Source organism: Mustelus asterias, chromosome 3, assembly GCF_964213995.1.
Source record: "Mustelus asterias chromosome 3, sMusAst1.hap1.1, whole genome shotgun sequence".
Lineage (NCBI taxonomy): Eukaryota > Metazoa > Chordata > Chondrichthyes > Carcharhiniformes > Triakidae > Mustelus > Mustelus asterias.
In genome coordinates this window covers 123,262,632-123,280,185 of record NC_135803.1, presented here as the reverse complement: position 1 = coordinate 123,280,185, position 17,554 = coordinate 123,262,632, and the positions used below count along the sequence as shown (strand labels likewise).

Below are 17,554 nucleotides of genomic sequence, written 5' to 3'. Positions count from 1 at the left end.
ATCAGCACCCTATCAATCACCTTCAAGATTGATTTTCTCCACCAGCGACGCAACAGTGTGTGCTGTCTACAAGGTGCACTGCAGCAACTCATCAAGGCATCTTTGACAGCACCTACCAAACCTGTGACCTCTACTACCTTGGACAAAAACAGCAGATGCATGGGAACAACACCACCACCTACAAGTCCTTTCTATCACAACATCATGACTTGGGACTATGTTGATGTTCCTTCACTATCACTGGGTCAAAATCCTGGAACTCCCTCGCTAACAGCACTATGGTTTGACCTTCACCACAAGGACAGTCACCACTCGGGAAGGTGCTCTCCACCACCTTCTCAAGGGCAAATAGTGATGGACAGCAAATTCTGGTCTTGCCACATCCCTCACTTATATTCCAAGGACATATTCAAAACGTCATGCTGGCCATTTCTGATCAGCTCACTTTTGTTCAAGGTACAATTAATTCTAGGAGCGTTTCCCCTACTGATGATAGACTTGGCCCTTGGCCATGACCCGACACCCAGCCCAAGTTAAAATCAGAGCTACAGCTGCAAGATTTTGTTACTCTGGCAATAAAAGTGTGGAAGACTTCTGTTGCTGTCTTCTGAGGCAGACAGCAACCAGGAAGAAAAATTGAGTTGCGGGAGCAGGTACATGTCTGGTAGTGAAACAGGCTCAAGGGACTAAAAAGTCTACTTCTGTCCCAATATTCCCAAGCGACCAGAACATGGGAATACAAGACAACAAGGTTTGGATTACCAGATCATAAATTTCAGTGATCATATTAATACACACTCAAACATTCCTGCAGGGTTGGAGCAGAATCAGTCTGGATTCTTTAAGACTGCATTCAGGCTGTTTCCTCAGAATCAAAAGCATTAGGCTCTGAAATTACAGGATAGAATATTTTGAACACTCAACAAGTTTGCCCTCTATTGTGGGGGAACATTCACCAGTTGATTTTAAGCATTCATACGCTGTTGCCGACAATGTAATTTCAGGGCCCTAATCTCTACGCAGCCACAATGTGAAAGTGGGTATCAGTGAGTTAAGGGTAGCATCACATTTACACCTGAAAACTTCAATGTCTGAATATCCATTTAACGTTTTGAGCTCCTGGTCTAGAATGACTGACCCGTGAATCTAAATTATGATCCTTTGGCCTACATCCGCCTTTTGAATGAGATGTTAAACGAAGATTCCATGGTTCTAGTAAAAGAACAGGGGGGTTCTCCCTAGATCCAGGCCCATATTTACTCCTGCACCATCGTCGCTAAAAACAATGGCTTCAATGTTCTCCCGGAAAATGTATTACAGAAAAAGCAGCATGTTTTTTTTTTCTTATTTCCTCTTTTTAAGCACTGATCAAAATTTGCCACCAAATCACAGCAATGCAAATGCCTGTGTCAAGAGGCCAAAATGCTTTTTAAAAAATTGCCGCGTAATCCATAAGCAACTGCAACACTTGGGTATAAATCTCTGGGCAAAATTACTTCTCGAAACTGGGACTGGCTTGTAACTTATAAATGTTGAAAGCAGTTGACAGGAACTTTCAAATGAAAACAAAAAGTACCAGAGATATAGAACAGGTTAGTCAGCAGAAAGAAGATAGGTTATGATTTTTCAAGTGCATGTCCTTCATCAGAACTGATAAGGGTACACAGCAAAGCATTAATCTGCCCTACCGTCTCATAAATACTGACAGATCTGCTTTATATTCCCAGCAATTTTTATTCTACTGTGAATTTCCAGGATTTGCAGTCTCTCTTTTATTTGAGAGGAAATTTCTTTCAATTGACAGGCACTAAACACAGAATTTTTTGATGCAAGTTTCCTGGCTTGGGGTAATTTTCAACTATCAAAAACATGAAGTTAGATCCTAATCCTAAAAGAGTGTATTGGTAGAGTTAGTCCAAGTATAGCAGCTGCCACTAAGAGAAACCCAGTATTTTGACAGGGATTTGTACTGGTATTTGACAGGTATTTTGAGAACTATTATTCTGACAAAAACATATTATCCGTATACGCACAAGTATGTACAATCAGAATAACAATGGTTTTCTGCGTGTGTTTCAAAACTTCTTCATGAATTAAAAACCCAAATCACACAAGAGAATCTCACTCATCAATGTGCCTGCGTGCATGATAGAGGATACAAGATAATATACCTGTCAATTTAAATAGCCCAACTTATAAAATTAATGTTGATCTTTTTCTTAGCTTCTGCCTGATCGAGTGAAAAACTTGTACTATTTTATTTTAAAATTACCCCTCCGACAAACTGGGCTTTGGGTCAGGGGAAATCACTTGAAATATAAAATACATTTTTACTTGCTTCATTTCAAATGTTTATGGTCATGAATATTTTTAATAACATGTGATGCTTTAAGTGGCCTGAGCAAACAACATCGGCATCTCCACAAACAATTCTCAGCCAATAACCGCCACTCTCCACTGTACAAGATACAACGTGCGCATCCCTTCATTATAATTATCCTTCTTCCACAAATATCCAGATTATAAGGCAAATTTCTTACCATTATCCTAAACTTTACCATTCTCAAAAGCTGCCAATTCACTATCATTCATTACACATGCACCCAAATTTATAACCTCAAACACTATGTTGACATACATGCACCAATTCTGAAATACTCGTCCATCCAGACAACTTAAATTTTTTACTTCAGCAAGTGGGATGAGTAATGTGACTAACTAATGTTTTGTTTAAGCTGCCAGATTAAACAAAAAGTGACAGCACATTCAACAGCAAACACAACTGACCCTCAAGAACTTCAATGTCTTTAACAATTGGAACATCCTTGTGGCATTACTCCAATAACAACAGCTCGCATCTTTTAGACATTGATTTTTTACTTCCCTATTCCTGTTTGCAACCAGATGAGACCTTATGCTCATTGTCTTTAAAAACCGTTGCTTCTGGCTGCTCTACAAGTCGGAACACCAACAGAAATCTTTAAATAACTGAACCTAATAGTGAGCACAACTGTCGTCAACTTAATTTCCACACAACCTGCTTTTCTTCAGTGCATTGAGTCAATGAGATGGGCCACAACAGAAAGCAAAAGAAGGTTCATTCACCTGACATGCGTTGTATAATAGTTGATGCTCAAATTTCTTGATCCCCAGGATTTGCTGGAACATTTCGTACAGCTGCTCCTTGCTGAGGATCAGCTCCGACGCTGCACTAGCTGTCATTCTGGCCTGTTGCTTGCGTGGATCTTCCTCACCACGATATATAGCATCAAACTTTGCCATCCAGGAGCTCAGGACTGTCTCCTTGCTGAGGCCATCAATTTCTGGCAAACTTCGAACTCGCTTTTCAATGTGTTTCTTAAACACCTCTCGAGAATCATTGGCGGAGCATCCACCACTTTGCACCATTCTGGACACGCGGTCACTTTTCAGAAACACCTAGAATACATGAAGTAGATAAAACAACAGTTACCACCATTCATCTTTTTAGAATTTACTAAAAGGAAAAAAAAACCTTTTATAAAAACAATGCTTCAAATTAAATCCTCATATGTTTCACAACAAAGTACTGATTGATTGATGAATAGCAGATAAATAAGACCGAAAAATTGCATTTTTGTACAACTCTGGAAGGGTGTGAGGGTTTTGAAGAGAGTACAGAAGAGATTTACTAGAATTGTTCCAAGGATGAGGTGAACACGTATATGGATGGACTGGAGAAGGTGGCATTGTTGTCCTCTGAGCAGATTTAATGGAGGTGTTTAAAATCATGAAGGGTTTAGAGGGGGTAAATAAATTGTTTCCATTAGCTGAAGTATTGATAACCAGAAGCCGCATATTTAAGGTGATTGGCTTAAGAACCTGAGATGGTGTGAGGAAAAATGTATATACAATGAGTGGCTAGGATTTGGAATGCTTTGTCTGATAGGGCAATGGACACAGTTTCAATAGGAGCCTTCAAAATGGAATTGGATAAAATAAAATAGAAAGAATAAAAAAAAAATCAGGGTGTTTAGAAAAGAGCATGGGAGTGGGATAAAAAGGCCGAATGGTCTTTCTCTGTGCTATGTTATTCTATGATTCTATGGCAACACATGAAACAGGCATTTGTTCACGCATGTTCTCAAACACAGCAATGAGATACTTTGTTTGAAGTGGCTGTCATGTTCTCCTTTCCTTCTTGAATTAACCTGTGCTATACATGTTCTATGGTTCCCCTTCACATTGTTCCTCACTGATACAGCCTCTACTTCTGCAGCTCTAGATTCCAGTTCCCTTGTGTTCTTAACAGCTCCAGGTCCTCTTCCCTCACTCTCTGCCTGACTGCTGCCACTCCTCAACTCTACATTCAGGGCTCTCCCAATCTTCATCCACTGCTGTCAGCACTTTCTAGCTGCCAACTTCTCAGTGCAGCAACCTTTGGAGTGAGCAGACAGGACAGGGTTGGGTACTGAAGCCCAAGGCCGGACTTTAATATGAATACAGATTGGAGATCTGTGCCAAATATCGCAGAAAAATACTTTCACGAGATCTATTTTATACACGCTGGAGGAATGTGGGCGACACGGTGGCACAATGGTTAGCACTGCTGCCTCACAGCGCCAGGGACCCAGGTTCAATTATTGCCTTGGGTCACTGTCTGTGTGGAGTTTGCAGGTTCTCCCCGTGTCTGCATGGATTTCTTCCGGGTGCTCCGCTTTTCTCCCACACTCAAAATGTACGGGTTAGGTTAATTGTTCATGATAAATTGACCCGAGTGTCAGGGGAATTAGCGAGGGCAAATATGTGGGGTTATGGGTGAAGTTGTGGTCAGTGCAGACTTGGTGGGCCAAATGGCCTCCTTCTGTACTGTAGTGATTCTATGATTCTATGAATCAGTCAGATTAAAAACAAACCAACTGCTGTCGTTTTTTTAATGACACCTGCATTGGAACTTTACCCGATATTCATATCAGTAGGGCACATGTGCCACCTCAGCTTTATACATTGTTGCACTAAAATGGCTCCAGCAAACTGCTCCTTCCAGGAACCAAGCGGGATTCAGCCTCACTCCACCTCACTGCATCCCCAACTGCTCACTCTTAGACCCAAGCAGACCATTGTCCCCTTTCACATCTTCCTGACCCTGCTCGAGTGAGCTCTACCTCCTCAGCAGCTAATCCTAGCTCCAGCCTTCCTGTTCGTTCTGTCCTGATGGAGAGGGGAGATGGGGTGAAAGCCACCTCTCTGGAAGCTGGAACCACAGGTCTGTGACCGAGGCTGAAATATATAAGTAAGCTCAACAAAACAAGCATGGTATAGCCCATAGTACCAGGTAAAGACAAGATCACTTCTACAAATATCATAGGATTAAATCCTTCAATTCCAGAGCTCTGCAAGAGGAAAGTGGATGATGCAAAACACAGGGAAGGCACAAGGTGCAGAAAACGATAAATAAAAAAAAGAGTTTGAGGAACAAAACAATAGGATGATTTAGCAAAGACTCAGAAAGAGGGAGTACGAGAGTAAGAACAAGAGACAAAGAAATATAAAAACATCAATGAAAGAAATTCTCTATGAAGCATTCAGTGAGAAAAAAAGTGACAAGTTAAAAGCGCAATTAGAAATTTCTGACAATAAATTTAGATACCAATAGTAGGTAGACACCTGGATATAGTAAAATTGTACACTAAGTAGATAATCAGAGCCTAGTAATTGTAATGTAACAGAATTGTTAATAACACCTTTTCCAGTATTTCCTCACTTACCATGGTTGAGTTCCTGAATAATGCAACTTTAAACAAAACTACGTTTCGCAAATCTGATTTTCCTGTTAAGAACTAATGTATAAACTGGAGTTGGGTTCTTTTGAACATTCTTAGTTAGATAAGTAGAAATACTGTACATGTACAGTCCATTCTGAAATGAAATAACCTTTAAAATAGAGGGAGGCATGGTGGAACAGTGATTAGCACTACTGCCTCACAGGGCCAGGGACCCGGTTCAATTCTGGCCTCAGGTCACTGTCTGCGTGGAGCTTGCAGATTTCCCAGTGTCTGCGTGGCTTTGCTCCCACACTCCAAAGATGTGCAGGTTAGGTTGATTGGCCATGCTAAATTGCCCCTTAATGTCAGGGGGACTAGCAGGGTAAATATGTGGGGATGGAGTCTGGGTGGGATTGCTGTCGGTGCAGACTCGATGGGCTAAGTGGCCTCCTTCTGCACTGTAGGTTCTCTATGATTCTATGATAAAATAAATTTCAAAATACAAAAGAAATGGATATGTGGACTATCCACAGAGGGTTCACCACTGTACAGACAAGAGAGATCAGAATCATTCAACGCATGGTTATGCAGGCACAGGATGTCAGGATAAAATCGGATGGGAAAAGGATCCTTGAGAAAGTTATTGCAGAGAATGATAATTCCAGACAAACAAAGAAAAGAATAGAAGAATCAGGGGGAAGAATGGAGAGAAAGTCTGAAAGATGTGCTGGTTAGGTGCATTGGCCATACTAAATTCTCCCTCAGTGTACCCGAAGAAGTGGCAGAGTGTGGCGACTAGGGGATTTTCATAGTAACTGCATTGCAGTGTTAATGTAAGCCTACTTGTGACACTAATAAAAAAAGAAACAGAAAGAAAGAGAGAGAGAGGAAAAAAGAGCGAGAGAGAGAGAGGGGAGGCACAGTGGCACAGGGGCAGCACGGGTGGCACAGTGGGTTAGCACTGTATGCCTCACAGTGCCAGGGACCTGGGTTCGATTTCCAGCTTGGGTCACTGTCTGCGTGAGTTTCCTCTAGGTGCTTCGGTTTCCTCCCACAGTCCAAAGATGTGCAGGTTAGGTGGATTGGCCAAGCTAAATTGCCCTGTTTGTGTCAGATGGACTAGCTAGGGTAAATGCATGGGATTATGGGGATAGGTCCTGGGTGGAATTGTGGTTGGTAGAGGCTTGATGGGCCGAATGGCCTCCTTGTGCACTGTAGGATGCTATGTTCTATGAGAGAGTGTGAAGCAACATGAATAATTTACAAGGATAAACTGTTAAAGAGTAATTAGTGAGAGAAACTAAGAGTTGCATTCATTAGTTTGTTGGCAGTTTGGTGAGTTTTATTGTTTGACTTGCTGCCTGTGCATTTCCCCATTAGGCCTTTAGTCTGCAGCAAGCAGTTAGAAAGGCAAATGGTAAGTTGCCCTTCATTGCAAGAGCATTTGAGTACAAGAGCAAAGATGTCTTACTACAGCTGTGCAGGGCCTTGGTGAGACCATACCTAGAGTATTGTGTGCAGTTTTGGCCTCCTTACCTAGGAAGGGATATAGTTGCTATGGAGGGAGTGCAGGGAAGGTTCACGAAACTGATTCCTGGGATGGCAGGATTGTCATTTGAGGAGAGACTAGGTTGATTAGGCCTGTATTCTCTGAAGTTTAGAAGAATAAGAGAGGATCATCATTAAAATGTATAAAATTCTGACAGTGTGTGGAGTATGGGGAGCAAGTGTAGACATGGCACTGAGAGAGAGGATAAGCCATGATGATACTGACTGGCAGAGTAGGCTCGATAGCTTGAATGACTTACTCCTGCTCCTATGTTCTATGCTTTGGAGAAAGCTCCTCTTCCTTAATTAATAAGATACATATTAGAAACACTTGCTCACTGATAGTGATTCATTATTTCAATTATTTGTTTTAAAATCTCGTGTCTGCTGATTTCATCGACACATTTAAATTCTCCTTGTTGTGGCCCTATGGAAAGTGACGCAACAGTGAACATTGCAACGGTTAAAACGATATGCAAGAAATGTGTTATCCGACACTCTGCCAACCGGAATTCTCTATTAACTGGAATTTCTGATGTTTCCCTAACATGAATCATCACTTTACTGACTGGAAGCAATTCCAAAGTTATCCATAACCCGGACCTGTATACTGTATTATTATATTTTATTGTATTGTTGAAGATTATAAGTAGAAATAATACGGTTTCTTTACTTCCTGAGGACTTGCATATTAGTTCATGGTCCAAGTATTGTGCTGTAAACCATTTGCCGTTAACTGGCTTTCTGATTCATTAACAACACCCATTCCCATGGTGCTGGGTAACAAAGATTTTACTGTGTGTTCCCAATTGCATCAGTGACATTTTAACAAAACAACGGATAATTGAGGAATTCCTCTCAAGGATATTCATATCTGGAGGATGAAAGTTATATTTCCTGGAAAAATGTCCAAATTGTGGCACCCAGCAATATCTAATTATTGCTTCTTAAAACAGGTGAGTGATAACTGAGCTGCAAGAAACATCGGCTTGGATTTTCCAGTCAGCATTGGTGAGGGTGTATCCAACACAGACTGCAATCTAAACTGCTTGCGGGCCATTTCATGTTGGGGTCTATCCAGCCCCTGATGCCGGCTCCAGCAGGGATGCAGGGACAATCTCAGTTGGAAGCAAAGCACAGACATAATTCCACTGCAGCCATGCCTCCTTTTCGTCGCATGAACTGGCTGACACTATTTTCAACGGAGATGTCAATCCCAATGCTACACAGCCTCACTCACTGACAGTGCCAAACCTTTCCTCACCTCCCTCAAAAATGTTCATCTCCCCTCCCCCACCCCGACAGCATTCACCCTTCTGTCACCATGACAGTGCCCCCCCCCCTCATCCTGACACTGTTTACTCCCTCCCTCACCCACTCCCTCACTCCGACAGTGTTCACTCCCCCCCCTCACCACGACAGTGCACCTTCCTTGCCCCGATAGTGTTCACTCCCTCCCCCACCCCGATAGTGTTCACCCCCTCCCCACCCCGACAGGGTTCACCCCCTCCCCCACCCCGACAGCGTTCACCCCCTCCACCACCGCATTCACCTCCTCCCCCACCCTCCCCCACCGCATTCACCCCCACCCTGACGGTGTTCTCCCCACCCCGATAACTTTTGCCCCCTCCCCCTCCCTCACCCCCATCCTGATAACGTTCTCCCCCTCCCTCCTCTCTTATAACCAAAAGTTTAACCCACTTCTCTCATCTATGCCAACGTTCACACACCTTTCTCTTGGCCTCGGACCGTATTCACCCCCCCCCCCCCCCTTTAATCACCAACCCCCCCAACAATGCTCACCGCTTTTCTAACCCAGACAGTATTTGCCCCCCTCCTCACCCTCCTAAGTTTATCAGCCTCTGAAACCTGCCCACTTGCCGACAAAGCTGCCTCTTCCAGCATCGGCTGGACAGTAGCTAGGGATTCTGGAATGTGGATTGGGAGAAAGGGCACAGGTGTGGGTGGGCAGTGCCAGGACAGGGGGCAGTGAAGGGAAGGCAAACATTGTCCTGGGCTTGGGGTCTGTAGATTTCCAGGAGGGAGAGTCTGAACACTGGGGTGGGGGGATGTCAGCATTGTCGGGAGGGTTATGTACAACACACACGGATGGCTGAATCAGTTCAGTTTCCCACCTCTCTGTGATATACTCGCCCCTCTGCTTTGTCTCATGCCCCACAGTACCAAACGCCCCACCATACCAAATGCGTTGATGGAAAGGTAGTGGGATCCCTCTTACTACACTGCGCATGCAAGACGACCTGAACCAGTTGGTTTTTTTGAAGGCAATCTGGGTAATGCTTTCTCAGGTGAGCGCCCAGTGAAGTTCTTGCTCACTGGCACTCTGCACACTAACTGAGAGTGAAGCAGAGTTTAAAGCACAATCAGTCCTTCCTCTTACCATGTGCAGTTCAAACAGACCTGTGCCCTCTGAGGGATGGGGTGGGGGGGAGCACAGGCGATGGTGGGGTGGCCGCATTGCCGGGAGGTAGGTGAACGTTGTCAGACCGGGGGGTGCGGGATGAACATTATTCGGGTGGGGGTGGGGGGGCTAGTGTGTGTGTGTGTGTGTGCAGGGCGGAATGAAAATTTCTATGTTGGGAGCTGAACACTGAACATTGCTGTGGGCTTGAATGCACTGACAATCCAGCTGATTTACTTAAGAGTTTCGCTGGTGTTATGCCTGCCATGAAAAGCTCTGAGTAAATCTGTGTAAAAAGCAGGGGAGGTGGAGCACAAACAGCCCAAGTCTCCGGGGTTCCGGCCATCTGATCCCTCTGTAGTTGGAATCATGGAGCAATGTAGGCAGGTAGCTTCCCCATGGATGTGCACATACCAGGGCTTCCTCAGAGTTTTGATATGCATTTGCGATGTAAGATAAGTCGGAGAACTCTTCTCATGTTGGAAGATTTAGGCAATTAACTTGCATTCAAAATATTACACGAAAAACGGTCTTACCTCAAAATAACTTTGCACAGCGTTGATAAAGGCCTCGTCTGCCACAATCTGTGTTTCTCCATTCAGGAATGCCTGGAAACGATCTTTCACTGTCTGCAGCTGCTGCTTATTTATCTAGAAAAGACAAAGAGGAATAATAAATAACTATAAAAACAATGAAATATTTAAGAGCCATTCAGATTGAAGGGACAGGAAAGAGCTGCATCAATACTGCTATGTAAAATGTTTCTGTTTAAATCTAGTTTGGCAGCCTTCTCTCTAAAGAAATCATGTTGGCAATCCACTGGGCCTTTTCATTCAAACCTGTAACGCTCCAAGCCTCTCGAATCACTGTTAGAACATAGAACATAGAACATAGAACATTACAGCGCAGAACAGGCCCTTCGGCCCACGATGTTGCACCGACCAGTTAAAAAAAAAACTGTGACCCTCCAACCTAAACCAATTTATTTTCGTCCATGAACCTATCTACGGATCTCTTAAACGCCCCCAAACTAGGCGCATTTACAACTGATGCTGGCAGGGCATTCCAATCCCTCACCACCCTCTGGGTAAAGAACCTACCCCTGACATCGGTTCTATAACTACCCCCCCTCAATTTAAAGCCATGCCCCCTCGTGCTGGATTTCTCCATCAGAGGAAAAAGGCTATCACTATCCACCCTATCTAAACCTCTAATCATCTTATATGTTTCAATAAGATCCCCTCTTAGCCGCCGCCTTTCCAGCGAAAACAATCCCAAATCCCTCAGCCTCTCCTCATAGGATCTCCCCTCCATACCAGGCAACATCCTGGTAAACCTCCTCTGCACCCTCTCCAAAGCCTCCACATCCTTCCTGTAATGTGGGGACCAGAACTGCACACAGTACTCCAAGTGCGGCCGCACCAGAGTTGTGTACAGTTGCAACATAACGCTACGACTCCTAAATTCAATCCCCCTACCAATAAACGCCAAGACACCATATGCCTTCTTAACAACCTTATCTACTTGATTCCCAACTTTCAGGGATCTATGCACACATACACCTAGATCCCTCTGCTCCTCCACACTATTCAAAGTCCTCCCGTTAGCCCTATACTCAACACATCTGTTATTCCTACCAAAGTGAATTACCTCACACTTCTCCGCATTAAACTCCATCCGCCACCTCTCGGCCCAACTTTGCAACCTGTCTAAGTCTTCCTGCAAACTACGACACCCTTCCTCACTGTCTACCACAGGTCTAATGTATTCTGTCAATGGCTGCAATTTTTACAGCATAGTTATTCTTCTGTGGTTTTCCTATTCAATGTAAGGCAGCATATGGAATGAAATTATATTTGTGAAGGCCAGAGCGTCTCTAACTAATCACCACCATCAAAATAAAGGAAGAAGCTTCCAACTTTTCCTCGGGTGGAATCAGGTGCGCAATTCCTTTTACTTAACTTAAGGATTCAAAGTCATCAGTAATGTTACGTGCGAAAGATGCAATATAAATGCAGGTTGTTGTCTCTGATATCATTCTTACCTAAAGCATTTGATCAAATCCCAACCTTGCCTCATGTTTTCAGTCACTCTTCCCATGAGGTAGGGTGTTTGCCTGCCTCAACTAAATAATTGGAACTAAACATTAAACTGGAGTGTTAATATCCCCGTGGTTCATCAGCAGAAATATAGTGTAATGTTTTCAGTTTCTCCTTCATGCTCGAGTGATGCAGCACTGCAATAACAATCACTCCCACAGCAACTGGAAATATTTCAACGGGGATATCATACATAGAAACCCTATTTCTCCATGTCTGACATTTCCCCATGCCACACAGCCCTGTACTGGAGAGAACTGGTGGAAAATGTGATTCCCTTAAACAGGCCTCAGTAAACAGGCCCTTCTGTTTCTCCCTCACTTTCTACATTGACCTTCTCTTCAGTCTCTCACTGTTACCACAGTTGAGGAATCACAGGTGTGGGATGTCTGTTGTACTTGCTTATTTGTGATGCTGCCAGTTGCTTCAGATCGCTGCATTTTCTAATTGAGGTCGTGGCAGATAAACAATGCTGCACATTAATCAAAAGAATTATAGACGCAGCAGTATTCACCTACAGAGGAACCCACTATTTCAAAACAGCGACACAAATGTCTTGCGACAGAAAATTAACCTTGTGAAGTTGAAAGATTCTGTCAGAACATGCTTCCCTGGTCTTCACTAGCCAGTTAAAAATTGCAGATTGACCCACATTTGACCCCTGCGACCTATTGTGATGACATCATTTAGCTGTGCATCATGAGGGGGAGATGGAAAGTATTTAAAAATGAGAAACAGCTTTATTGACTCGAGGGATTTTGTAACCATGATCATTTCAAATGATGTGCTTGAAAGCATTTCTTCCCCAATATGTACATTTGATGGTTTTAAATGTCTGAACTGGGTCAGTTCTCAATCTCCCAGAGGAACGCAGCCAGGTTTATGCAATCTGCCCTCGTAATTTAAACCCTTATGCCATTATGGTTACATTTTGGTGAATCTGTGTCTACAGCTTCCAAGACCAATCTATCCATCCTGAGTTTCAAGATCCAAAACGGAACACAGCACTCTAGATGCGGTCCGCGTAAGCCTTTGTATCACCGAAACATGATTTCCACACTTTTGAATTCCAATCTTCTCGAGATAAAGGCCTACATTCCATTAACCTTTTTTTGATTACTTAGAGTGCTCTGCGCGTAGAGTTTTAATGATTTTTGTACAGGATACCTATATTTCTTGGTTACTCCACTGCTCCCAGTCTCCTCTGATAAAATATTTAGGTGCCTTTTTCACATTCAAAGTGAACACCTTACACTTCCCTACATTGCATCCCAACTACCATAGTTCTGCCAGTTCATTTACTCTGTCTTTGACCCCTTCGCACTTCCTCCTCCCATCCACACAACTTATTGTACCTCCTAGCCTAGGGCTGAACGTGGGAGGTCCCTGGCAGCAGAGGGTGAGAGCTACGCAAAACACTGTAGACACTGGCAGCACCAGAAGATCCCACCAGCAACCCATGCAGGCCGATTCCATCACCGGAATACATGTCCCCAGGAGGGGGAATTCTGCAAACTCGGATTCACAAGACATCACCCCTTCACCCACACGTATGTAACGAAAAGCTGAGACCCCGTACCAGTATGGATCCCAGGCACAGATCCCACTTGTCACATCCCACCAGAGAATTAACTCTTCATCACAATACTATGGGCCGAATCTTCCACTGGGCTTGGGAAATCCTGACTTGCGCACATTTGCAACTCACAAACTGCATAACCGACCTATGTGACTTCACGTGTCATTTTTGTCCTCTCATACAGGGGTCGGGATCGCAGTGCGGTTTGCGAACTGGACTGAAGTCCATGAGGAATGTGGGTCCAGAGACGAGCCGGGTTAAAAGGCCCAACTTTGTTCTCTAACACAGTTTCCTAGCATCCAACACTGTTTAAAAGCCCCCTAAACATTGCACCTCCCCCTCCTCCCACCCACCCTAATACCAGCCCATGCCCCCTCAAATCACCCAGGCTGCTCTCTGCCACCTCTAAGCCCCATTAATCCTCCATTGCCACTCACCCAGTAAGCACTATGTATAGTCTTCATGCAATATCAATGGAAAATACATTTCTTGGGGAAAAAATAAATTTCTGGTCAACTAATAAAAGCCTCCACATCATTGATGGAAAAAAATTGCATTCTGCCATGTGAACATAATATTTGTAATTGCATTACCTTCTGTCAACAAAGCAGAAAACACATCAACGGGACAATCTTACAACTTTTTGAAACTGTATTCATTCAGATGAATGGAACACTTACAGTGCTGAAATCCATTAGCACTTGAAAGTCAGTCAAGCATTGATAATGGCCACAGCTGTCCAAACAACGGCCTAATCTCTGAGAAGGGAAAAAAATACAACAGGTGCTCCTTTCAGTTTCAAAGTAGCGTGCCTGCCAGTCAATGAAAGGGAGCAAGTGTTTACATTTGTTTCAAGTGCTGAGTTTTTTCAACAGTCAAAGCCTGGTTTTCTAAAATCAAACGGGATATTTAAATCACAGTGGAAGAGATGACAGCAAGGGCAGCATGGGCAATAAATGCTGGCCTAGCGAGCAATGCCCATACCCCGTGAAACAATTTTTTAAAAACTCAGGCTGACAGGACATTAAATAACATTTTTCACTGAAGAACGCTGCTTCCTCCATTGGAATAGCACCGTAATGCATGTGAAGAAATGCATAAGGCTCGTCATTGTAAGGATCAATTTACCTTTAAAGGACAGATCCCTACAATGAATTATTGCATTAAAACACATCCAGACAAAGCACCTAACAGTGACATTTGAAAATGTGAAAACACTTGAACCTTTCAAAATGTTCCAGCATCCTCAGCAGGCTTTCCATTTTCTTCAGAAACTCTCAAATCTGGCATATTTTAAAGGGCTTCCAAAACCCCACACCACAAATAAAAATTGTGCGCAAGAAGAAATCAGGTTTTTGTCCTCCATTTAAAATGGGGAACCCATCCCTCATTAGGGGGTGGGTGTGCGTTTTTGCACACTCGGCATTCCCGACCCACACAGGAGCCAAAGGAAAATGCAATGGATTCAGGAATGTGGAGGAAACTCAGATTTCCTGTAAAACAACCTCATGTGTGGCCTTTCGCACACCCATACACGCCTCCACGCCCTGGCGAAAATTCAACCCTGTGGCTCTCAGTTGATAACCAATTAGCAATTAATGCGACACTTCCAAATCTGAGTTCTCATTTCTGCAAATATAGTCCCCACACTTAGGTTTATTACAGGTAACTTTGAGAAAATGGTGTGATCCATTTTCCATTTCCAATGAAATCAATTGCAAAGGCACTGCTTGTTAAGTGCAATGCCTATTTTGGGCAATTCAATAAGCTTTTCTCACCTCATTAAAATATAATTGCCATAATTATTTAATCCACCAAGCTTCACTGATTTCAGGCAAATTGAATTATTTCTTAAAAGACTTTAAGTTTGTACTGTAACTACTTACTTAAAGAGCTGAATGCATGAATTCTGCAGTGCCATTGTTTCTGTCAGAAGTGTAGTGAAATAGCCACAGAGTGCTGGGATCACATTTGTATGCCCGTCATAACTCGGCCTGGAAGATTTTTGTCTTAAGAGTGTTGATGACTCCTACATGAACAAGGTAGTCAGAAACTAAAGTGATTACGAATAATGTTTTTATTCAATCATTTTTGGTTTTACTGTCCACTACTTTTATTGAACTAATTTTGTTAATACTAAATCATAGAATCATAGAATCATAGAAACCCTACAGTGTAGAAGGAGGCCATTCGGCCCATCGAGTCTGCACCGACCACAATCCCACCCAGGCCCTACCCCCACATATTTACCCGCTAATCCCTCTAACCTACGCATTTTAGGGGCAATTTTTTTTTTAACCTGGCCAATCAACCTAACCCGCACATCTTTGGACTGTGGGAGGAAACCGGAGCACCCAGAGGAAACCCACGCAGACACGAGGAGAATGTGCAAACTCCACACAGACAGTGACCCGAGCCGGGAATCGAACCCGGGACCCTGGAGCTGTGAAGCAGCAGTGCTAACCACTGTGCTACCGTGCCGCCCTAAGCCACTTGCAATAAGTGCTGGGGAATAGCATCTCCTTTGTGAAGGCTAATCAAATCTTTTCTGGAAGTCCATCTGCACAACATCCATAACCTTTCACAATACGCTGTGATCTTCTCAAAAAACTCAACTGCATTCGTCTGACATGACCTGTCCTGCACAAATCCACGTTACTTTCTTTGATCAGCGGATGCTTTTTGGTGATAGATTCTGGTAACCTCCTCATATTAGATTCTAGTAATTTCCTCATAATTGATGCCAAGCAGGCAGCTCCATTATTTACCGGCCTCCCTATCCCTCCTTCCCTAAAACACAAAGAACACCCCATTATTTATCAACCCTCAGGCACAGTTCCTGAACCTAGGGAGCTTTGAAAATTGATGGTCAGCACACTTGCTGGTTCCCCACCTACTTTTTTTAGACCTATTTGCGGAAACCATCAGATCCCAGAGATTTGTCTATCTTCAGTCTCATTGCTTTCTCTATTACTATTTTTAAACTTACATTAAATCCATTAAGTTCCTCTCTTAACTTATTTTAGGTCCACTTGTAACTCAGGTATTATGTCCTTTTCCTTCAGGTGTACAGATTATGTGAATGGGTAGCGATCGCACACCCAAATTTGGCATCTATTACGCTTTATGTACTAATTAGTATTGCAATTTTCCTAACCTGGATTCCTAATTAGCTACCTGTAGTTAGTGGCTAATTTATCAGACAACCCTGGTAAAGTTTATTCCAGACTGCCAGTGGGAAGATGTCTTGGTAAGTTGTTTTTCTTTGGTTTGTGGTTTCTTTTCATCAGAAAATGAATGCTAACTCTGGGGATAGATCATTTACTATTTTTGCCACAAAGTATTGACATAAGACAATTCTCAGCTGATATGAAATCAGTTATATCGTTTGTTCATGACAGAAAAGGCTACTCAGCCCATTCAATCCATGCTACTGTTTGTGCTCCACTTAAGTCTCCTATTGTTTCCTCATCCAAATCAAAAATAACCCTCTATTCCCCTCACCTTCATATGTTGTCTATCTTCTGCTTAAATGCATTTATATTTGCTTCATTTATAACATTTGATGGAAGCTAGCCACAACATTGGACTGGGATAGGCATGAGCTGCTAAAGGGGCAGCAAAGTCAGAAAATTGCCCCCTACAATTCTGTGGGGAGTGCAGTTCTTTGTATGAACCTGTATTTTGGTGGTGTTAGGAAGTTAAGGGGGGATATCTTCTCTGTCGTTTACACAATAGCCAACTAATAGGCTAATGTTTAATTGATGTTGCTTTCAACGCATTTGTAACAGTAAAAGTCTTAAAACATGAAATCTTGTCATGCAACCCTTTGAAAAATTCACCGGGAATTCAAATTAAAAGTTAGCAATCTCTACAGGGATCATAACAATTGTTGGATTTATCCTACTTTGTTGTAAGAAGTTGTTTTATCCATAATCTTATACAATCATAGAAATTTATTGCACAAAACGATATTTTCCGGCCCATCGGGATGGTGCAACAAGAATTTAATCTATCCAGCCTAATCCCACTTTCCAGTTCTTGTAGGTCACTGCACTTCAAACGCATTTCCAATGTGTTTTAAATGTGATTAGGTTTTCTGCTTCCACCACCCCTTCAGGCAGTGATTTCTAGATGTTCACTACCCTCTGGGTGAACAAAA

At 43.0% G+C, this 17,554-nt stretch overlaps 1 protein-coding gene across 2 annotated transcripts in view; it reads right to left on the bottom strand.

Annotated features, from left to right (window-relative positions):
• The window catches only part of cadpsa (Ca2+-dependent activator protein for secretion a), a 511,252-nt gene that overhangs the window by 415,418 nt on the left and 78,280 nt on the right, over nucleotides 1-17,554 (bottom strand). For both annotated transcript variants that reach the window (XM_078209519.1, XM_078209518.1), the window contains exons 2-3: nucleotides 10,251-10,364; nucleotides 3,106-3,438 (exon numbers count right to left, since the gene is read on the bottom strand). In XM_078209519.1, coding sequence (XP_078065645.1) covers nucleotides 3,106-3,438; nucleotides 10,251-10,364 — 447 coding nt within the window. The remainder of the gene's footprint in view (nucleotides 1-3,105; nucleotides 3,439-10,250; nucleotides 10,365-17,554) is intronic.